This window comes from Sus scrofa, chromosome 2 (assembly GCF_054392235.1).
Source record: "Sus scrofa isolate SSC_HxYL_T2T_F1_AM1 chromosome 2, Sscrofa_HxYL_maternal_Yorkshire_Landrace_v2.0, whole genome shotgun sequence".
NCBI lineage: Eukaryota > Metazoa > Chordata > Mammalia > Artiodactyla > Suidae > Sus > Sus scrofa.
Genome location: NC_139384.1, coordinates 98,179,420 through 98,203,144, shown reverse-complemented (window position 1 = coordinate 98,203,144; position 23,725 = coordinate 98,179,420). Strand labels below are relative to the sequence as shown.

The following is a 23,725-nucleotide window of genomic DNA, read 5'->3' as shown; positions in this document are numbered from 1 at the left end:
TGCACGGCATTTGAAAGGTCACATCTAAAAGGGACCCCTTTTATATATTGTACATTTCTCACAGAACTTGTTAGGGCCTGAAGTCCCTGTGAAGGCAAGAGGAGTGTCAGGTTGGACAGGCTGCACTGGAGGAGGAAGCAAGATGAAAAGCAGAAATAATCACATGGGAACCACAGTCACAGCAAGAGGAAGGGGCTGAAGTAAAGCTGGGTCTCCCCACGTATTAGATGAAGGTACGCTATGGACAGCCGGAGGCTGAAAGAGGGGACTTGGTGGCCTAGAAAGTGTTGGTTTCTGAATCAGCAGAAAGTAGATTGTGTTTCAGGTCTGTTTGGTCTGGAATTAAAAAAAAAAATCAATGTCATTGGGGCTTGTATGTTGTATATTAAAAAAAAAAAATCCTTGTCATTCATTACAGGTGGAAGATAAAAATTTAGGCGTCAAAGGAGGGCCTGGTATTTTCAACCCAGACCAAAGCCATGAGTTGTTGATACCCCTGCTTTCCAGAATGTTGTAGGGATTGACTCTGTAGTCATTTTTCTGAGAAAACAAACAAACAAACAAACAAAAAACGAGAGTGGCTGCCTTTTAGCTCCTAGAGAACCCAAACAACCTAACTCTTCCTGATTTTACTCTCTGTGTATAGGGTCCTCCCCGAGGCAGTGGTAGCAGCTCTGCATGTGTATAGGGTGTATGTGAAACAGAGCATTTGGTGGAAACCTGGGGATTTCCAAGGTAGGGAGCTTTGGCCGGCGCTCTGTCCCAGGTGCCTCTGCACGAGGTTTATTTATTTATTTAGTCTTTTTCGAGCCTGCACCCAAAGCATATGGAGGTTCCCAGGCTAAGGGTCCAATCAGAGCTGTAGCTGCCAGCCTACACCACAGCCATAGCCACACCAGATCTGAGCTCCATCTGCGACCTACACCACAGCTCACTGGCAACGCCGGATCCTTAACCCACTGAGCAAGGCCAGGGATCCAACCTGTGATAGTACTCAGATTCGGTTCTGCTGAGCCACCATGGGAACTCTTTTTTCTTGTTTTTTTTTCCACTTGGGGTTTATACGGTGACTGTGCGGCTTTCCTGCCTGCTCTGAGGAAAGGCTGCCATCTCTTTCCATCCCAGGAGTTTAAGGAGCCTTCACTTCCGAGGAGGGCCTCAGAGCTCTTTGCAGGAGGTGGCCTTGCTGTGCTTGGCCTCAAACAGGCTGCTCACCCTTTGCTTTCAGAGGCATGAGACTCCCCCTGCCAGGCCGAAAAACAATAATAATCGTACATTTGAAAAAAGCCCCATGGTGTCTCTTGCTGACTTTGGCAGTTAGGTACAAAGCATCAGCAAAACGTTGTACACAGACACCTGCCTTCCGGGCTTGTTCCCTTCCTACAGAGCAATCCTTAACCTGGTGGGGGCTCTTTCTTCATGTGTCCTTAATGAGAAAATATTTCAGAGATTATTGGCACCCCAGGTTTGTTCCTTTCCGGCGGTTTTCACTCTTAACCAACTGTAATCTCTGTGATCGCCTTCCTATTTTTCTTTCACAGTATGGGCCCCATCTAATCAACCTCTCCCAGGATGACTGTTCCAAGTACAGTGATTTTTTTTTTTTGCCCTTTCTCATTTCCACTCCAGAACACTTTCTTATTTGTGCGGCATTTGACAAAAATGAAAATGGCCTCAAAAAACTTAACAAACCTTAGGGAGTTCCCACTGTGGCTCAGCAGATTCAGAACCCGGCTAGTATCCATGCAGATACGGGTTTGATCCCTGGCCTCGCTCAATGGGTTAAGGATCCAGTGTTGCTGTGGCTGTGGGGTAGGCTGACAGCTGCAGCTCTGATTTGACCCCTAGCGTGGGAATTTCCATGTGTCGCAGGTGTGGCCCTAAGAAACAAAACCAAAAACAAACAAAGAAAAGAAAAGAAAAACCTCCAGGGAACTATATCTAGTCACTTGTGATGGAGCATGACAGAGGATCATGTGAGACAAAGAATGTATATATGTATAGACAGGTGACTGGTCACTTTCCTGTACAGTAGAAAATTGACAGAACACTGTAAACCAACTCTAATGGAAAAAATAAAAATCATTAAAAAAAAAAAAAAAAAACCTACAAGACATCCACTGCTGTAGAGATCACCACTGAAACCTGAAGCTTTGTCTGTTTTCAAAACAGTCTGTCATCTGGTAACACAACCTGATGTACACAGACACGTACGCATTAGTCAAGAGCATAAAAGAAGTGGGGGGAGGAGATAGAGGAGCGCTGTGTTTGCACCAAGAAGACTGGCTTCATGGTGCTGCTCGAAAATCCCACTTTGGGATTTCCTGTTGTGGCTCAGTGGTTAACGAATCCGACTAGGAACCATGAGGTTGCGGGTTCAGTCCCTGCCCTTGCTCAGTGGATTAAGGATCCGGCGCTGCTGTGAGCTGTGGTGTGGGTGGCAGACTCGGCTCGGACCCCGAGTTGCTGTGGCTTTGGCGTAGGCCGGCGGCTACAGCTCCGATAGGACCCCTAGGCTGGGAACCTCCATGTACTGTGGGAGCGGCCCAAGAAATGGCAAAAAGACAAAAAAGAAAATCCCACTTTGGTGTCTCCTTTGATGTTAGAAGGTCTTACTCAAGTCCAGAGGTAATAAAGCAAGCTGAACGGTGGGGTTCATTGAAAACCCAGTCTCCCAGAGTGGCCTGTGTGCATGACGTACGCACAGCTCTGGTCTTTGAGTCCCTGAAAGGCTTGGCCCGATTGGTGCCTTTGATGGGTTGTGATCACCAGGCGAGGTCACCTGACCAGTGAATCATCATTTTCTTCTTGACAACACATTTAGTCATGGTAAGCATGACTGTTTTATTTAGGACAAAGTAATGGTTCTGAGGAGAGCTGATTCTAAATAAGACACGGTGTGATCTTTGGTGTGAGGCAAAAGTATCCCATTCCCTTGGCGGCAAGGCTGGGACCTGGCAAATGTATAGTTTGGCTCTGACACATGCCCTAAAAGGACTCGAGTTTATTCCCTGAGCTCCAGGCTGAAAATCACTTAGTGCAAGGAGGAATCTTACAGAGGGCCGTGTGAGTGGTTGGGGGATGACAAGAAGTCTATAGAGCCAACTAGTCCAGCACAGAACCCAGGAAATGCTTGCAGGTGGAGGAGTATGCCTGCATTCAAGATAACAGCAACACACCCACACACCAACACACCTGGACCTGTCAAAATCAAGTGCTTGGGACAGAAAGGTGAAGGTCAGAGGAGAGAGCCTCTGGGTCACAATCAGCAGGGAGGCTGCAGGGGGAGATGGGATATAAATTAAATGGTGCTTGAGTCACTGCTAAGCTATCAGTAGGTGAATGGAAAGAGGACAGGACCTTTTGGCTGTGGGGAGTGCTGTGGGCAGATATGCAGGCGGGAGAAGCACAGGTGTGTTCTGGGCGTGGCGACTGGGCCAGTCCAGCCTTCCCATTGGTGTTCAAAGGGGCGTACAAAGCCATAGAGGTGAGTCCTGGAATGGCAATTCTGCTCGAATATAAGGAAGGAAAATTATGTAATTTAACTATATAATTTAAAGTATTTTGGTATTAAAAGAACCTGGGCACATCATGGAACAGAATACCGTTAATTTCATGGCTTTTTTTTTTTTTAATTTTCAAAATCTCATATTTCCATTTTTGGTCCTTAAATGGAATAATTTTAAATTCTTTAAAGAAGATCAACTCCACGCATTTGCAAAACATTGCCCACTAATTCTTACCTAGCACTCGAGACAGGAGCTGTGGTTCCTCCAAAGTGCCTATGGGAGGTGGGGTGAGCAGTCCAGCCCTTGGCCACATGATGGAGGATTTTGCTTAGCTGTGAAAGAACCCCAGGTGACACTGTGACAGTACAGGTCCTGGATGGCAAATCTCTCTCTCTTTTTTTTTCCTCCTCTTTATATGGCCGTGCCCTGCAGCTTATGGAATTTCCTGGGCTAGGGGTCGATGTGAAGATGGCAACACCAGATCCAAGCTTCACCTGCAGTCTCCTCTGCAGTTTGCAGCAAAGCCAGATCCTTAACCCACTGAGCCACAGTGGGAACTCCTGGATGGCAAATCTTGATGGTGGTTGGTGTGACCTCCCCTGCAGGATGCATCAGACATGAGCATCAGACCTCCATGTGCAGTTCTGGGCCTGTGTCTGCACTTCTGCTAAGAATGAATGCAGGGAGCCTTGGCTGCCTTGGTCTCCCTGGATAATGGAATTCTTCCTCCCCCGCTGGTCCTAAGCCCTAAAGTAAGCTTTTCTAGGCCCTCTGGCTCCCTGCCTTCCCCAGGTCCTTGCCCCCATGCTGTTCCTTTGTTTTCAGCATGTTTTGGCTGTGAATGATCAGGCAGTTGAGATCACAGGTTCTGTTTTCCTAGGCAAAGGCAACCCCCCCACCCCCCACCGCCCCCAATGCTGTCTCCAGCTTTTCCCAGCTTTGAGAGGGCCTCAGGCAGACTTTCCAAGCTCTCGTGGCATCTCAGAGGCCAATCAGAGACCAGCTTGATGGTGGGCAAATGGGCTTCTAGACCTTTCTTTTCCATTTTTTTTTTTTTTTTTTAACCTCTATGTTTTCTGGCATGTGTCAGATTAACTTTGTGATGAAGTGTTTTGTTATAATTCTAAACTCTGCCCAGGGTTGTTGGTAGCTTTCTTGTATCAGGGACATCTATTCACAAGGTAAAGGAATGAAGAAAAGGCCCAGAAGACCTTCGTTAATCCCGTACTAAATAGCGCACCAGCCCTCATTATTTGGGGAAGAAAAAGATCCAGGTTTGTGTTGTCCGATAGGTGGACACTAGCCACAGAGGGCATTTGAAATATGGCTCATTTGGATTGAGATGTGCTCTAAGTGTCAAATACTGAATTTCAAAGACTTTGTGGGAGTTCCCGTCGTGGGGCAGTGGTTAACGAATCCGACTAGGAACCATGAGGTTGCGGGTTCGGTCCCTGCCCTTGCTCAGTGGGTTAACGATCCGGCGTTGCCGTGAGCTGTGGTGTAGGTCGCAGACGTGGCTCGGATCCCGTGTTGCTGTGGCTGTGGCGTAGGCTGGTGGCTACAGCTCCGATTGGACCCCTAGCCTGGGAACCTCCATATGCCGTGGGAGCGGCCCAAGAAATAGCAAAAAGACAAAAAAAAAAAACAAAAAAAAAAAAAACAAAGACTTTGTGTGAAAAAAGAGTGTAAGATCATAGCTTAGTAACTTTTCTATTGATTACATGTTGACCCGTTTTTAATATACTGGGTTGAATCCCATCTCTTATTAAAATTAATGTTAACTGTTTCTTTTTACCTTTTTATTTTTTATTTTATTTTTATTTTTTATTTTTTTATTTATTTATTTTTTGTCTTTTGTCTTTTTGCTGCTGTTGTTGTTGTTGCTATTTCTTGGACCGCTCCAGCAGCATATGGAGATTCCCAGGCTAGGGGTTGAATCGGAGCTGTAGCCACCGGCCTACGCCAGAGCCACAGCAACGCGGGATCCGAGCCGCGTCTGCAACCTACACCACAGCTCACGGCAACGCCGGATCGTTAACCCACTGAGCAAGGGCAGGGACCGAACCCGCGACCTCATGGTTCCTAGTCGGATTCGTTAACCACTGTGCCACGACGGGAACTCCTCTTTTTACCTTTTTAAAATGTGGGCGCTAGAAAAATTTAAATAACATACGTGGCTCAGATTATATTTCTGTTGGACTGCATTGCTCTAAATTATAGCTTCCCAATAATTCGTACCTCGTGGGAGTTCCCCAGGGATTTTTTTATTGAAGATTTTTTTTTTTTCTCTTAATGATCAAGCTGAGATGGGACTAACACGTCTTAGACAGTGGGGTTCTATGAGGCCAGAGCTGTGTCTGTTAACCTTCATTGGAGGCAAGCATGGTCATTTTGTTTAGGATGCTGGCTTTGAAGGCCTTTCCAAAAACAGCCTTGAGCATTGACAGCATCATTGAAATAAGGGCCTTGCCTCCCAGTGACTCCACTGGAAGATGTGATGCATTTTGTTGCATAAGTCAAGGGTTGGAATGTTTAAAAAAAGAAGAAAGAAGGCAGTCTCCTTACTTGTAATCCGTACCTCCAGTGGGTCTCAGCCCCTAGAAACGCATTTGGGCAAGAACCATGATCATCCCTATTATTATTTTATAAATGCGTAATGCGGCTGTGATGGAGACAAAGGGGGAAAGAAAGTCTTTTCCACCTGCTCTAAAGGAAACCCCAAATATTTAACCTGTTTGCTGCAGTGTGACTATACTTTCTTCTGGGTGCCAGAGGAAATATTATTACAATGTGTAACAAATAGGATTATGGGATCACGAATCAACATATTATTATTATTATTATTTTGTCTTTTTGCCTTTTCTAGGGCTGCTCCCGCAGCATATGAAGGTTCCGAGGCTAGGGGTCTAATCGGATCTGTAGCCACCGACCTACACCAGAGTCACAGCAACGCCAGATCCAAGCCTCATCTGCAACCTACACCACAGCTCACAGCAACGCTGGATCCTTAACCCACTGAGCAAGGCCAGGGATCGAACCCACAACCTCATGGTTCCTAGTCAGATTCATTAACCACTGCACCACGATGGGAGCTCCATGAACCAACATGTTATTAAATGCCCATGGTGCATGACATTTTCTTTAAAATTTTAATCATTAGGACTTCTATAGGTTGAATATCAACTTAAGGCCTCTGTATCCATCTTTTACCATCTTTTGTAAGATTTTTAAAGTATTTTTTTGATAAGTTCATTACTAGGAAAGTATTTCTCCATAAAATTTCCAAAAAAGAAAGTTTTTTTTTTTTTTTTTTTTGAAGAGTTCATTTTTTAAAGAGCAGTTGAGGTTCACAGCAGGGTTAAGAGAACGATGCATATTTCCCCTCACCTCCCTGCCGCACACATGCATCCCCCACCAGGGTGCCTTGGTTTCTTGGGGTCTTTAAAACATTCCCTTTGTTCTAGAGCCGTGTTGTCCTCTAATTCTCTGGAGTCGATGGGAAACAATTAATCAGCTTTTTGTAAATAGGGATGTCATCAGCAAGGAGGTGATTTGTTGAAAAGCCTAGGTCATCAGTAACAGAAATGGTTAGAAAATTTACATCTTTTACTTTCCATTCCTGCAACTACATTCATAGAATCACGTGGCTGTGTGAGTTCTCAGGAGTCTTTTAACCACAATGGAACATGCTCTTCTAAAAAGTAAGGTGTGTCTCATTTGGGGGTGCACTTCTTTTTATTTATAAAACTGTTCCACACTTTGTTCAATGGCATAGTTGTTTTATACGATGTTTAGAAAGTTAAGAGAGGTAGGAGTTCCCGTTGTGGCTCAGCAGATTAAGAACCTGACTAGCATCCATGAGGATGTAGGTTCGATCCCTGGCCCCGCTCAGTGGGTTAAGGATCCAGCATTGCTGTGACTGTGGTGTAGGCTGGCAGCTGCTGCTCTGATTTGACCCCTAGCCCTGGAACCTTCATATGCTGCAGGTGCAGCCCTAAAAAACAAAAAAGTAAGTTAAGAGAGGTAAATGGGATTCTCGATCTTGGTACTTTTCGTTTCTTCCCAATGGCAATTAAAAAAAAAGATTTAGGCATCCTCGCTGGCTTCTTGGAAGCCAAGTTGCCGTGACGCTATGAAGCCTTCATTATCGCATTCCTGCTGCTTGATTTCTCAGTTCCGATTCTTGAGGAATTTTATCATTCTTATCACTGTGTATGACTAAAAGCCACTGGCATTTATTTTCTCTGCAGGAATTTATTTACTTCTCTCAGATGACTGTCCCTTTGTTGACATTTTCTCAAGTCTTGACGCAGGGATTGATTTTGGAGCTTCGACGAGATCCATTGTTACAGAGGGCAGAAACTGTGTGCCTGTGGATTAGTGCACAGTCTGGGTGACTATCCACTGGGGATCCTGCTGAGAATTGTAAATGAGAAACAAGTGATGGGTTGTGAGAATGAGGGGCTCTGAGCCTGAGGATGCAGAAAAGAGCAGACATAAGCAGTCTCTTCCTCGGAGACACCCAGCCAGTCAGCCAGCATTTGTTTCCTTAAGCATTTGGGGCTCGAAAAATGTTCAGAATCTTGAGCATATGTTTGCAAGTGCAGGAATCATGGTCAATGGTCCTTCTTAGACAGTGTGTCTAAATAAGAGACAGTTTGAAAAGAAAAAATGATTTTAAATGCTCTATTTTATAAGATGATGCTTTGCTTTTAAAGTTACATGCTATTATCTTAATTCCAATTCATCTGTTCCCTGAAGCCCCCTCTGCTCTTGCCCTTGTTCTCTTTCATTCTTCTCGACCTTGGGTATACATCACAGGAACTTAGTAATGGACCTAGATTTTCTCCCAATTTAAAAGAACACACCAGAATCGATATTACGTTTTAACTGCAAAAGGCTGCACATAACAGAATGAGCGAGAGTTGTAAAGAAAAGACCATTACCCAGAAACCGGTATCAGGGTCCTGCTCTCAAATCTGCCTCAGCCTAGCTGCATGACCATAGGAAGTAACTTAACCTCGGGGTTCAATTTCCTCATGTACAGTATGAGGCTTTTGTCTTTCTAGCTCCAACATGCTATGATTTGGTAGAGACAGTGGCAGTCAGTTATGGACCTGGGGCTGTGATTTTTGATTTTTGGATTTTTGATGCTCTTTCTGCTTGGGCTACAGCAGCAGCTTGTATGCCGGTAGTTTATCTTGGAAGTGATCCTTGGAGCAGCAGTGAGAGGCTGGGATTGGTGAACAGGAAAGGAAGGGGAAAGCCACACGCTATCAAGCTGCCGGGCTCAGTGTCGCTAGTTCCCATGAGAATCCTGATGAAATTCGTCTCAGAATTGTCACTCTGGGGGACATCTGGGGTAAGCGTTTATCCAGTGGGTGGGGGCACCAACAGGCACCACCTCCCAGCATCTCTGGGTTACACACGTGTGAGTCCCTCAGTGTCAGAGAACCTGTGGGCTCCGGACGAGGCACAGCAGTTGCCATGTGAGAAGATGACCAAAGCCTGCTTTAAACGGGTCACTAGAATAGCAGCTATCGACAGCAGAGATGTGAGGCTATGAGGATCTACCGTGATGCACAGCAGTGTCGATGGCAGGTTCTTAACAAGTGTGTTTTTTAAATGAAAGCCTAGAGCCAAAGGATGCAACCATGGCTTTGCTTTTAACCAGATCACCCACTGTCCCTTAAACTCATCTCTTCATCCAAAAAACAGAGAAGAGCATAAATACCTCACATTGATTACACAGCCCCTGCTCGGTCTTACCTATTTGCTCTGCGGTCTCTCCAAGGTGGGTCTCACCCTTGCCATGGCTTCTGGGCCATTATATCAGCGTCTTCCCCAACCTTGTAAAGCCAGTCCTGGAGGCAACCCAGCCCCCTATACCTGGCTCTGCCCAGACCTGGCTTCCTAGCCTCTCCCTGTGCCCAACATGCCAAGGAGTTGGTTTTCCGGAGGATTCTCTATTGACTGACACTGGAATCTTTGTGGGCATAAGACCGTGCTCTATCAGCCAGGTGGGCTTCCAACAAGAACAGAATTTGTGATGACAAAATTTGGCTAAGGAGGCACTGACGGGACTTGGCCTCTGGACACCTGAGGGGCCGTGGAAGGTTGAATGTTAGGGACCTTTGAGTTTGCCCAGGTGAATACAATGAAACGAGAGAAGGGTAAGATGGTGTAATAAGAGCTGGCTAAGGAGGAAATGAGGACTTGGTAGAGGTTTGTTAAGATAGGGTTTAAAAGAATGAGTTCATGCCATTTGCGGCAATATGGACGGACCTAGAGTTGATCATACTAAGGGAAGTAAGTTAGAGAGACAACTATCATGTGATATCCCTTCTATGTGAAATCTAAAAGGTGATACACGTGAACTTATTTACAAAACAGAAACAGGAGTTCCCGTCGTGGCTCAGTGGTTAGCGAATCCGACTAGAAACCATGAGGTTGTGGGTTCGATCCCTGGCCTTGCTCAGTGGGTTGAGGATCTAGCATTGTAGGTCACAGACGCGGCTCGGATCCCAAGTTCCTGTGGCTGAGGCATAGGCCGGCAGCTACAGCTCCAATTCGACCCCTAGCCTGGGAACCTCCATATGCCGTGGGTGCGGCCCTAGAAAAAGGCAAAAAGACAAAATAAATAAATAAACAAATAAACAAACAAACCAGAAACAGACTCAGAGACACATAAAACAAATTCACGGTTACCAAACGGAAAAGTGCGGGAGGGTACATTAGGAGTTTGGGGTTAACAGATATATACTACTATATATAAAGTAGATAAACAACAAGAAGGACCTACTGTATAGCACAGGGAACTATACTCAGTATCTTGTAATAACCGATAATGGAAAAGAATCTGAAAAGGAATGGATACACACACACACACACACACACACACACACATATATATGAATCACTTTACTATAAATCTGAAACTAACCCAATATTATAAATCAACTATACTTCAATTTAAAAAAAGATATGGCAAAAAGGTGGTGTGTTTGAAGAATAGTGTATCCTGAGGGTACTTGATGAATTATTGAAGCGAGGTTCTGGACCAGTGCTGTCCAGTGGAAGTATAATTTGAATTACAAGTGCAAGCCACATGTGTGATTTTAAATAGCCACATTTTTAAAGAAGTAAATGGTGAAAGGAATTCTGGTAATATATTTTAGTCAAGCCAGTATAGATCCAGAATACCATCATTTCAACATGTAATCAATGTACAACGTTATCAGTGAGAGAGTTTACATTTCCTTAAAAAAATAGGTCTGATGTGTATTTCTGCTTGCCTCACAATCGAGAGGAGAGCAACCACATTTCCAGTTCTCTACAGCCACGTGTACCAGGTGGCTGCCATTTCCCCCCAGTCTTACCAAGATATGATTCATGTATTAACATGGTATAAGTTTAAGGCGTTTAACATGATGATTTGATATATGCACATGTGGTGAAATGATTACACTAAGGTTAGTTAACATATCCAGTACCTCATACAGTTACCCTGTGTATGTGTGTTTAGGTGGGTATGTAGTGAGGACATTGAAGATATACTCTCTTAGCAACTTTATTTATTTATTTATTTGCTTTTCGGGGCCACCCCTGTGGCACATGGACTTTCCCAGGCTACGGGTCGAATCGGAGCTGTAGCCGGCAGCCTACACCGCAGCCACACCAACCCAGTATCTGAGCCACATCTTCAACTTGCACCACAGCTCACGGCAACACTCAATCCTTAACCCACTGAGCGAGGCCAGGGAGCGAACCTGCATCCGCATGGGTACTAGGTGGGTTCGTAACCCACCGAACTGCAACAGGAATGCCATCTTAGCAGCTATAATATATACAAAACTGTTGTTAACTAGAGTCACCACTGCTATCTCTTAGGTTCCGCAAACTTTGTCATTTTATAATTGGAAGCTTGTTCCCTTTGACCATCTATATTTTCTTCCCCACCCCACACTGTTGCCCGTCTTCCCCACACCACTCTGTGTTTCTCTAAGTTAGGTTATTTTTAGATTCCATATATCGTGTAGTATTTGTGAGATCATGCAGCAGTTGTCTTTCTCCATCTGACTTATTTCAGTTAACATTGTGCTCTTCAGGTTCATCCATGTTGGCATAAGTGGCAAGATTTCTTTCTTTTTTTAATGGCTGAGTAATATTTCACTGTGTATGTGAATATATATATATATATATATATATGTATATCTCCTCCATCTCTAGACACTTACAGTGTTTCCATATCTTAGCTTTCTTTCTTTCTTTTTTTTTTTTTTTTTTTTTTTTTGGTCTTTTTGCCTTTTCTAGGGCTGTACCCATGGCATATGGAGGTTCCCAGGCTAGGGGTCTAATCAGAGCTGTAGCCGCTGGCCTACGCCACAGCCACAGCAACAAGCTGCATCTGCGACCTACACCACAGCTCATGGCAACGCCAGATCCTTAACCCACTGAGCAAGGCCAGGGATCGAACCTGCAACCTCATGGTTCCCAGTTGGATTCGTTAACCACTGCACCATGACAGAAACTCTGTATATCTTAGCTATTGTAAATAATGCTGCAGTGACCTTGAGAGGGCAAATATCTCTTCAAGATAGTGATTTCATTTCCTCTGGACATATCCTCAGAAATAGGATTGCTGGATCAGATAGTAGTTCTATTTTATTTTATTTTATTTTATTTATTTATTTATTTTTTTACTTTTGTCTTTTTAGGGCTGCACCCACGGCATATGGAGGTTCCCAGGCTAAGGGGTCAAATCGGAGCTGTACTGGTCGGCCTACACCACAGCCACAGCAGTGAGGGATCCGAGCTGTGTCTGTGACCTACACTACAGCTCATGCCAATGTCAGATCCCTAACACATGGAGAGAGGCCAGGGATTGAACCTGCATCCTCATGAATGCTAGTCAGATTTCGTTTCCGCTGAGCCATGAAGGGAACTCCTCGTTCTATTTTTAATGTTTTGAGGAACCACCATGCTGTTTTTCATAACGACTGCCCTAATTCACATTCCCACCAACAGTGTACAAGGGTTCCCTTTTCTCTACATCCTCTCCAGCCCTTGTTATTTTTTGTCCTTTTGATGACAGCCATTCTAACAGATGGGAGATGGTATCTCATTGTGGTTTTGATTTGCATTTCCCTGATAATTGGCGATGCTGAGCACCTTTTCTCTTACTGTTGTTCATTTGTGTATCTTCTCTGAAAAATGTCTGTTTAGGTCCTTTGCCCATTTTTTAAATTGGCTTATTTGGTTTTTTGCTTTTAAGTTTATAAATTTTCTATATATTTTGAATATTAACCTGTTATTAAATAAGGGGTTATAAATATTTTCTCCCATTCTGTAGGTTGCCTTTGCAATTTGTTGGTTGTTTCTTTTGCTATGCAGAAGCTTTTTAGTTTGATGTAGCCACATTTGTTTATTTCCGGTTTTGTTCCTTATGCTCTTGGTGTCCCATCCAAAAGTCATTATCAAGACCAATGTCAGGGAGCTTTTCCCCTGACAGTTTCAGGGGAAACTGACAGTCTCAGGTCGTACATGGAGGTCCTAGTCCATTTCAAGTTAGTTTTTGTGAGTGGTGTTTGATCAGGTCCAATTTCATTCTTGTGAATATCAAATTTCCTAGTGGTTACCATTTTGAACAGCTCAGTTCTACAGGAAATGAGTTGATAAGATGATTGGTGGTCTCTGGAGGGCGTGGTGTTGTAATGGAGATTGTGGAGGGTTGGTTAAATTTGTCACTGCAAAGTCTAATGCGACTGAGAGTGGGTCCCTATAGATTGGTGGAAGACAAGATTGTTTAAGAGGGGTATCAGGTCACCAAGGGTCCAGGATTTTGGAAAGATCATCTGTAATGAATATTGAAATCCTCCAGGATAATGACAGGAAGGGCCCTAGAGAGAGTGTGAGGATACTAGGTGTTGAAATCCTCAAGGGATATGGCGGAGTGATCCAGGAATCCATAAACACCTGCAATGGAGTAGGTCAGTCAGTGGTATAGTCTGTTGGCATGAACTTCAAGCCTTGGCGGAAAGGAGCGATGGTTAGAGAGAAGGGCAGGGAAAGGTTAGGAAGGACAGCAAAGAGCAGCGAGGCTGTAGGGGAAGCAATGTTCTCAGGGAAGAGCCAGGGGTTCTGGAAATGGGAACTTTTGCCGATGATGGTCTATGAGGAGCAGGGAGAAAGAGTCTCAGATGTTGGGAAGCTCAGATTGGGAGTCATCAGATGAGCAGAGCTGTACGGAAATGAGGGTCCAGGAAGGTTCCAGGGGTTGATCCCCCCTGACTGCTGTTGGAGGTGTGGGTCCTAGCAGCTCACCCCGCCTCATCACCCACTGATGGACCTGTTCAAGTATCCCCTCAGCTAGTCTGTGGCCAGAGGGTAGAGGACCCTCTGAGACTTAAGAGCACAGTGTATCTCCTGATGCCTCACTTCCCTCCTGTCTCTTGTTTGAGACACTCCTCTAATTACACATAATAAGCTTGTTTCAGATAACTGACTTAGTTCAGGGTTCATTTAAAAATGGTAATAGGTGTTCCCGCTGAGACACAGCAGAAAACGGATCCAACTAGTAACCACGAGGTTGCGGGTCAGGCTCAGTGGGTTAAGGATCCGGCATTGCCCTGAGCTGTGGTATAGGTTGCAGACATGGTTCGGATCTGGGGTTGCTAAGGCTGTGGCATAGGCCCATGGCTGTAGCTCGGAATTGACACCTAGCCTAGGAACCTCCATATGCCGCAGGTGTGGCCCTAAAAAGCTATATATATATCAAAATATTTTATATACACTATTTTTAAACTTGTAATGCCTGGAGTACAAAATTTTTTTTATTATTATTATTATTTTCCCACTGTACAGCAAGGGGGTCAGGTCATCCTTAGATGTATACATTGCAGTTACAGTTTTTTCCCCCACCCTTTCTTCTGTTGCGACATGAGTATCTAGACATAGTTCTCAATGCTATTCAGCAGGATCTCCTTATAAATCTATTCTAGGTTGTGTCTGATAAGCACAAAATTTTTTTAAATACAGAAGTGTTTGAAAAATACGTTCATCTACCCAACAAATATTCTTTCCCTGGTTCCTCTGTGCAAGGCTTTATGCTAAGCACACAAAAGTGAATCAGACTTGACCAAACTCCCTCAGGCATTTACACTGTAGAGTGATCCTGCCTGAAGTCCAGCCCAAGCTAGCTCTTAGCACTGGCGGTCTCAGGTTCAGGAACCACCAGGATCTTGCAAATGCATTACCATTTGGGGTGAGTAGACACCACTTGTATAGAATAAAGACTATGCAATCCCATTCTCCCTGGTGCCCCTCTACTTCCTTCTCCCAGACTGGAGAATGGGGTTCCTGATTTCCTGTATTTAAGTTTCCTGTGTTCATCTAGAGGAAACCTCACACTTAAGAAAATCTCAAAGCTCGCTTGACCCTGTTTTATTCCTCCTCCTCTACCACCTTCAGAATTACAGCATTGGAGGTGTCATGCAGAGTACAAAGGGTTAATTAGGGTACCCTTCATCAGCAGAGGAGTGAAACCACCAAAAGAGGTCAGGCACTTCATGCTTTTGTGAAAACCTAATTAGCAGCCTTTCATGGCTGTAATTTCTAATTACTTTTTGAACTGGGGAGAAAATGTTTTTGCTAATTAGATAATTATTTGGTAGTGACCTTTTGATAAAAAAAATTGTTTTGACTCTATGCATGTCTGGAGAAGAATTACTTAATTTAAGAAATCACTGTTATTTTAACATTAAAAAATATTGGACGTTAAGATCTCGAAAGATTATAATTTTCATATCAAACAGACAAGGGGGTTGAAAGTTCTTCAAGTGTATGTGCTTTTGTGTGTGTGTGTACATGAAATTGAGATTTCTGTCACCCAGAATTAATGTAAGATATTACCCATAGGGGAAACTGGGTATGGGGTATGTGGGAACTCTCAGTACTACATTTGCAACTTTGCTGTACTTCTAAAACCATTCTAAAATAAAAAGGTATAAATATTAGAAAGGCCCTTAAAAATCCAATTAAATGCAGTCCACAATAAACTGAAAGGGAAGATCCTTGAAAACTTCCCATAATTCCACTTAATTTAAAAATTGACAATGTGTCGCCTTGCTCTGGCTTCTGACTGCATCTAAGAGAAGTATTAGGAGGTTTTAGCAGTGGTAGTTTTAGTTCCTGGTCATACCGCCGAAATCCCTGATGTGCAGATATATTAACTATGAAATTGCACGTGGAATATTTACCTGCTGTGGAGAAAGAGATGCCTTTCCTAAGAGAAACAGTACATCTACTGTTTACTAATAAATCTACTCCATATCTCAAACTTACAGTTAAAAACTGTGAATTGACTCTCTTTAGGATTGAAACGATGTCTCGTGAAGCGGTTGGGCCAGCATGAGCCAGCTGTGGTGACAGTTTGAGTTGTCTCTTTCTCTTGGTTTGTTCCATTTTAAGTTAAGAAATGAACTGATTTGGGCCAAATTTGATGGAAGAGTATTCCGTTTTCCTTGATTGCCCTCAAACTTGTGGCTTCATCTGCCCCCTGTAAACACGGTTGCATTCCAGAAAGGATTTCAAATGTATCATGCAAATACATTTCAAATGCAGGTGGGTGGCACAGATAATGGAAGACAAAGTGGTGATAATTACAAAATTCGATTTAAGGTTTCTTTGTAGTGGATTGCCAGGCATCGTTTAGCTTATGCCTTTCTTGACAACAGAAAGTTACTGGGAATATAGTTAATACAGTCTTTAATTTAAAAGAAACTTTGGCATACTGTAGCCTATTACCTTAACCTTGTAGCAGAGAGGGCCTTTGAATTTGAATTCCCTTTGCAAACTCTGCAGCTTAGTCTTCTCAGGGCTGCCGCCTTGTCATTTAAAGCCTCAGCGCCCAAGTCAACTCCTCGTCTGATGTTGCCTTCCCCACCCCCTCACTGTCCATCCCACCATAGCACTGGTTTTCTTCATGGCACTTATCACAGTGGGAATACTCTTACCTGCTTGTTCTTTTTTTTTCTTGACTTGTTTATCACCTGTTTGCCTCACTCAGATGAAGCTCCAAGGGAGCAGGGGCTTTGTCTGTCTTGTTCATCCCTGTATCCACTGTGCTGGGACCACTGCACATAGTAGGTTGATGCTTTAAAGTTTGACTTGGCCATGCATCTGTATAGGCATATATGCCTTTATAATTCCTGGTAGAAAACAGGCCAGAAAGATTCCACCTCCACCCCCCTCACCCTGCTCTATGAATATCAACCTCAAGGTACTAACTCCTTTTCTCATTCCTCACTCTGTTTCGGATTTTCTTAGACACTTATACTGCTTTTAGGGCATTATAAATGCTGCAATTTAATTGGAAAAATGATATATCTCAAGGAGAAAATTTGGCATAAAGGTAACATTTTATCTGCAGAACAAATTGATGTTTTAGCTGCCTTCTTATCTTTTTGGCTTTTGTCATTAAGAGAAGAATGACTTGCAATGACATGGGCAGTCTGGGGATAGGTTCCTGGGGTTATTATCTCAGAAACCTCCTGTTCTACCTAAGTATTCCCAGAAGACAGGGAGTTTGGTATTTTAACAAAATAACCCAGACACTTGATCAAATCTGCTCTGGGCTTTAGGCTCGGACAAGAAAGCTTGTCCGTGTGCCCAGAGCTGAACTTCTTTGCTCTGGGTGGAAGAGGCCAGGGAGGAGCATTCTCTTTTTCCTAAAAAGTCGGGGCTCCTTGATGTAGTCAGCCATTTATCTGCCTTGGAATTTGCATGGGAAGCCTTCACAGACCTGCTGAGATCCTCAAAAGGAAATGTAGGGTGGGGGTTCCTGTCATGGCACAGCAGAAAAGCATCTGACTAGGTTCGATCCCTGGCCTCGCTCAGTGGGTTAAGGATCCCACGTTGCCATGATCTGTGGTGTAGGTCACAGATGGAGCTGGGATCTCACATTGCCGTGGCTGTGGTGTAGGCCGGCAGCTGTAGCTCCAATTCCACATATAGTCTGGGAGCCTCCATATGCCACGGGTGCAGCCTTTAAAAGCAAAAAGAAAAAGAAATGTAGAGTGTGTGATTATTGTCACCTATCTACCCATGAGATATATGTATATGTCTGAGCTGTTTTGAATTTCGAGGAGGTCATCTTTCACTTGCCACATGCTACCTTCACCCAGAACCTCAGTTTCCCATGAAAACTACAACGCCTTATTTATCTTAGAGGATATTTGTGGTAAATACTGATCTCAGAGTGTAACTAAAGTCACAGACCAAGATTACAAAAGGGCCATAGTAAGCAGGTCAACATCCAGTTAGATCTGACAGGTGTCAGATTCCATTTACCTTTGATTTCACATCCTCTCCCTTCTTTTCTTTTTTCCCCAAATTAACACAGTCTTCATGTTGAATAGAGAGCCCATTTGACCTTCCCCATTATTGCCTTCAGAGCATCTTTCCTCGTGTATAGAATTAACTTGCCTCAGACTGGAACAAAATGCTTTACTTTTCATGATGGTCAATGTAGGGGGTCTTTTCTTGGGATCACTGGTTTCCTTTTAGTTACAGTATCAATAGCGCTCAGAAAAGCCCCTTATGCCATGACTGATGAAACTCAAAAAAAGAAGCCAAGAGCCTAGATAGGTCGGCTAGATACATCGTGTCAGTTTTAATTGAAGTGGCAGCAGTAGTTAGTTGGTCAGGTAATTATCCAGATAACGCAGGGAGGCAGCCAGGAAATGAATGAGAAACAGAAACAGATTGCACGTTGATAGTAAAGACCAGATTTATTTGACAAAAGGGAATGTTTCTACCAGCTTTGAACTCTGCCTCTTCTTGTAAAAAATACACAAGGAAGGAATGAAGAGAAAGCTCAAGAGCTGAAGAAAGTGGTGTATTGGTTGTCAAGTGACCTGGAAAATTAAGGGGCATGTTTAATATCTATAAGAAGACTTCCATGAAATATAACAAATAGAAGGTATATCAGCAGCATCATATGGCTCTGAGTATTTGTGGCCACTCCATTCAGAACTACTCTTTTCCAACAAGGTGTGGCTTCGACAGCAATCAATGGAAATATTGAGGGCTAGTTTCGCTTTATATTTTTTAAATAATTTTGCTCTAAAATGTTACTTTTCTTTCTATAAAAAAAAAGGGGTACTTCCCAGTTCATTTCTTTCTTCTTCGTAAAACAGCATTTAAAATAATACTACAGGAGTTCCCTGGTGGTGCAGTGGGTTAAGGGCCTGGCATTGTCACTGCTGTGGCTCATGTTGCAGCTGTGGCGTGGATTCAGTCCCTGGCCCAGGAACTTCTGTATGCCACAGGCATGGCCAAATAATAATAATAATAATAAAATACTTTCTAACCTTTGGATTCCAGAGAAGGCTTTATTTATACCATGAGGCACACTTACTTTAGATTTAATGTTGGCCTTTGAAAGAAATCATTAGTAGCCTCATTAATTTATTTAAAATTACTTGAATTATGCTTCCAATAAAAAAAAAGTGATCATGGTAGAAAACTAGAAAACTATAGAAAGTTAAAAAGATGAAACTGTAAATTATCCACTATTCTACTTCCAAAGATAAATACTTAATTTCTATGGCAACAATTTCTCTGATATTAACAATTATTTAAAAGCATGATTTTTAACAAGAGCAGTCATTTTAAGAAATCATGTTTCATTTTAAGAAATTACTGCAGCTAGACGAGAGGGTTTGGGGTTTTCTCATTTTGTTAAAATTTTGGATACCTTAATTTGATATTTTGGCATAAACACTTATACATAGTGACAGAATAATTGTGATGTATCTAGGATGGCAGGTCTGTAAATTTTAGTTCCAAGAGCAAATATACAACAGCATTGAGCTGATATTGAAATGTGGATCAAGAGACTCAAACAACTTTTGTAAAATAAACTAATAGGAAGCAGTACATTTGTGACCATAGTGAGATGCATGAGAATCAAATGAAATAAATACGTTCCATCATAAAGCATAGGAAAAATACCAAGTCCACCCAAACTGCTGCTTTTATTTGTGATTCAGCCTACTCTACGATACTCAAAGTGAATGTTTAAGACTACACTTTTTTTTTTTAATTGGTCTTTTCAGGGCCTCACCTGCAACATATGGAGGTTCCCAGGCTAGGGGTCGAATTAGAGCTACAGCTACTGGCCTACGTACGCCAGAGCCACAGCAACGTGGAATCTGAGCCATGTCTGTGACCTATACCACAGCTCACGGCAATGCTGGAATCCTGACCTACTGAGGGAGGCCAGGGATCGAACCGGCATCCTCATGAATACCAGTCAGATTCATTTACGCTGCACCACAACGGGAACTCCCAAAACTATACTTTTTTTTTTTTTTTTTTGGCTAAGCCTGCTGTGTGCGGAAGTTCCCAGGCAAGGGATCAAACCCCCGCCACAGCAGCAATGACACTGCAGTGAGAATGCTGGATCCTCAGCTGCTAGGTCACCAGGGAATTCCCCAAATTGCACTTTAAAAGCCTGCTTTCCACCATGATTTTGGCCAGCAAGGAAAGAACTGGGGAGGGAGGCTCTGATCTGCTGACCAGGAAACATTCATGGATCCCACTGACTCCCTGAGTCCTGTTCCCTAACTCTCCGTGTGTTCTCAGGAACCACGAAAAAAGCCTTTAAGTGAGCAAAATGATAACTACATTATGTTATGATTCCTCTTCCTCATGCCTCAACTATTCTTCCAGCAAAGCTGCTTTCAAAATAATTTCTGATTATATATTTGGTTTGTAGCAAGAAATGAGAATGGATAGTGGGATTGTGAATTGATCCCAAGAGAAAAAAAAATTCCCATAAAAACTAAGTGCCTTGGTCAGATGGTTGGAGAAGCTCCTGCCCCACCTCTGTGCCTTTTTGTGAGCTCAAAACATCCCTTCTCCTGGGCCATGTGACGTCATGCTGTCTGGTTGAGTGCAGTGTTGCTCTTGCAATTATTTGAATGGGTGCGGTGCTTCCTGACCCCCCTGCAGTGTTGGTAAGCCCTGGAACCATCACGGCAAGGATGTTTATTTGCTTTTCCCTGAAATGTGCTGTCCCTTTTTTACCTCCTGCAGATAAAAACTGACAGGTCCTTTTCCTCCTAGCCAAAACCCAATGATGGGAACCAGGTGGAAGATACGGCTTTTGAAATGTAGTTTTAACTCATTTCGAGCCCCATCAAGTAGGCTGAGTCACACACAAGCTGCGGGCCTCACCCCATCCCTCCATGACCTCACTTTCCCCTGGCAGACCTCTCTCAGCGCCGTGTGGTGATGTCGAGGATGGAGTATCAGAAACAGCTTGCTTGAGAAGAGTGGGCCTGGGAGCTGTTTGGCTGCCAGACCGCATCCCTCTCGTCCAACTTCTCTCTTTCTCCTTATTCTTCAAATACGTGTGGTCTTCATGACTTGCAACATTATTAACCAACTTTACCCCAACCACTTAGGTTGTAGATAGCGAAGGTCTGGCTGTACGTAACCCGTCATTAGACAGGCGGTTGTTCGGGAATTGATCAAAGCCTCTGTTTCTTCAAATGGATACTTTGAATGAAACCACTGGAATCTCCAAGATGATCATTGACCTTTCTGTTGTGTACTAAGATCTCCATTTTAAATTCTCCCCCGTTGATCTGTTTTTCCTATCTTTGAAATTATTATCGCCACTGTGGTCAAATGACATGATCAAGGTTTGGATGGGCTTCAGCAAAAGAGGTTGAATTGTGACGTTGCATCTAACTGGCTGTGCAGTTTCTCACCTGCCATTTAATCTTCCTTGCCATCATCATCTTTGCGTTGATTCCTGAGATACCATTTGAGATTTTGTAGTCCCATCATGAATTCAAACACTCTTTTCTATAGGGCAGAGCACCTGCTGGGCAGGTGTGCAGTCTTCTCTGTATTTCCAAAGCACCTTGAAAGCCCAAAGATTCTAATTCCCCAAGTGGCGTTGTAGTGTAGACGGGATGAGAATCACTGGCGTGGAAGTCTAGACCTCAGGACTCGTTGTTAGAAAAATTTCTCCTTCTTTCATCGTTAAATGAAGGTCACTTTTACCCTTCAGAAAATAACTGCTTTTTTTTTTTTTCTTTTTTGTCTGCACCCATGCCATATGGAAGTTCCTGGGCCAGGGGTCAAATCCAAGCCACAGCTGTGACCTACGCCACAGCTTCGGCAACACCAGATCTTTTAACCCACTGCACTGGGATGAGGGTTGACCTGTACGCCTGCAGTGACCTGAGCCACTGCAGTCAGATTCTTAAGTCACTGTGCCACCGAAGGAACTCTGCTAATTCTTTTATAATTTAATTCTCACAGAAGTTAAAAGTCCAGCCATCTTCTCTTTGTGTGACTTTTTTGAACTGTGCATGGATTCAGTATCAGTTTGTGACCTTGCTTATTTTTCCACTCTCACTCTTCAACCACACTTGACCAGTGATTCCAAAGAACAACAAACAAGATACAAACTGGTCAATGTTAATGTCTGAGCCATTAAATCCATTATGTCTCTCTCTGGAGAAATGGTTTTCAAAGTCTGTTCTCAAAAGCGTCATCACCACCATCACCAGGGAACTTCTTAGAAGGACAGGCTCTCTGGACCAGAAATTCTGGAGGTGGCACCCAGCAATCAGTGCATTAATAGGCCACCTAGGTGATTCTGATACATGCTATTGTTTGAGAGCTGTTCTAGAGTGGTTTTTGTATTTTCAGATAGTTTGTTTTTTAAAGTATGCTCAGATATTTTTGAAATAATCATTATCCAATCCTACATGCTCCGGAAATAGAAGGGATATTCCATTTCTCAAAGGGATATTTCTCTACCTTCCTATCTTTTTATCTTTTAGAGGTTGTTGTATTCTTTTCTGCTCTTAGGAAAAAAAAATCTATCCATATCTCTGCCTATTTGCACACTGAAATTTGAGCCTTAAGTTCTGTTTTCATGGAAACTTTGTTAATCAATGCTATTTCAATGAGCTGTTGTGACACAGGATACCATAGATGGAAAGTGACTAGTAAAACATTTAATTTCCACTCTTTTTTTTAATTGAATCTTCCAAATGGCATTCTTCTTCCTTTAGAACATAGACATGAATTGTCTTTAAAAGTTATCCTCAAACAAATAGAATTGTTTCATAATATACCCAAAGGTTGTTCCTGTCAGAGTGAAACTTTTGCTAAGTTGCATGTTCATTGAAAGACAGTGTGGGCAGAAGCTAATATCATGAATTAGAGGATGAAGAAGAGGATAAAGGCATCTAGTCCTAAGTGTGGAAACTTTGATCCAGAGCCTTTTGTAGTGGCAGAAGTAGACTTCCCATCCAGGGCTCTGCTCTTTCAATCCAGTATTCTCTGCACGAAACTACACGGGACTGTGCAGTTTACCTCATTGGTTGAATTTTTGTCAAGAGCTCGATCCAAGTGGGATTTTTGTTTTATTCATTTTAATATATAAAGCATTTGCAAGTTCTTTCAAGGGCAGCACATAGCTTTATTTAACTCTCTCGAGCCCTCTCACCTCTGTCAAGTTGCACCAGGAAATTCGAGGTCTCGCCAGAGGCCCCCAAAGAGTTAAAAAAAAGACAACCAGCCTGCAGAGCTGAAGAAATTGATGTCAAAAACATATGTTCTTCTGCAGGGCCTTGCTGGATTCCTAAGTCCGGATAAAGCCAGCATGTATGCGTGCATGTCAAAAAAGAAAAAAAAAAAAAAAAAAAAAAAAAAAAGAGTCTTGGACAGCATGGTGGAGAAATGAAGTGTTGGCCCCTGTCTGCAATTCCTCTTGAGTCCCTGCTGCATGGGAGCCCTGCTGAAGGGCTCCCGGGAGGCCTGTGGCCCTGACACTTGAGCCATTAACTCAGAACGCCCTCGAATCCCTTGTTTTCCTTTTGAGTGTTCCGGCTGAGCTGCCCGTCCAGACCCTGCCCGTTTTCATTGGCTTCAGGGGCTGTTATTGGAGTGGCTGACAGCTGTCTGCCAGGCTGTCTGAAACCGCCTTCCTGTGCGCTCTGCTGCTGCTCAACCTCACAGCGCTATTGTTCCTGTGGAGCCTTTTTCTTAAAATCTTTCCCAGCTGTATCCTGATATGGTAAACCACTTAAATTAGCTCCAGATTGTTCTGTTTATTTTGTGTTAGATAAGCGACAAAATGCAGTCCCAGCAGCCAGCCAGCAGGAAGGTGGAAGTGGGGGGATGGG

The 23,725-nt window shown here is 43.3% G+C and overlaps 1 protein-coding gene across 6 annotated transcripts in view; it reads left to right on the top strand.

Moving 5' to 3' along the window:
* ARSB (arylsulfatase B) overlaps positions 1–23,725 on the top strand; it is a 163,345-nt gene that overhangs the window by 41,101 nt on the left and 98,519 nt on the right. Inside the window, exon 5 of one of the 6 annotated variants that reach the window (XM_085013905.1) lies at positions 65–1,924. The exons of the other annotated variants lie outside the window; for them this stretch is intronic. Within the exon in view, the coding sequence (XP_084870031.1) occupies positions 65–81 (17 nt within the window). The 3' untranslated portion in view covers positions 82–1,924. Of the gene's footprint in view, positions 1–64; positions 1,925–23,725 lie in introns of those variants that run through there. 6 annotated transcript variants of the gene reach the window in all.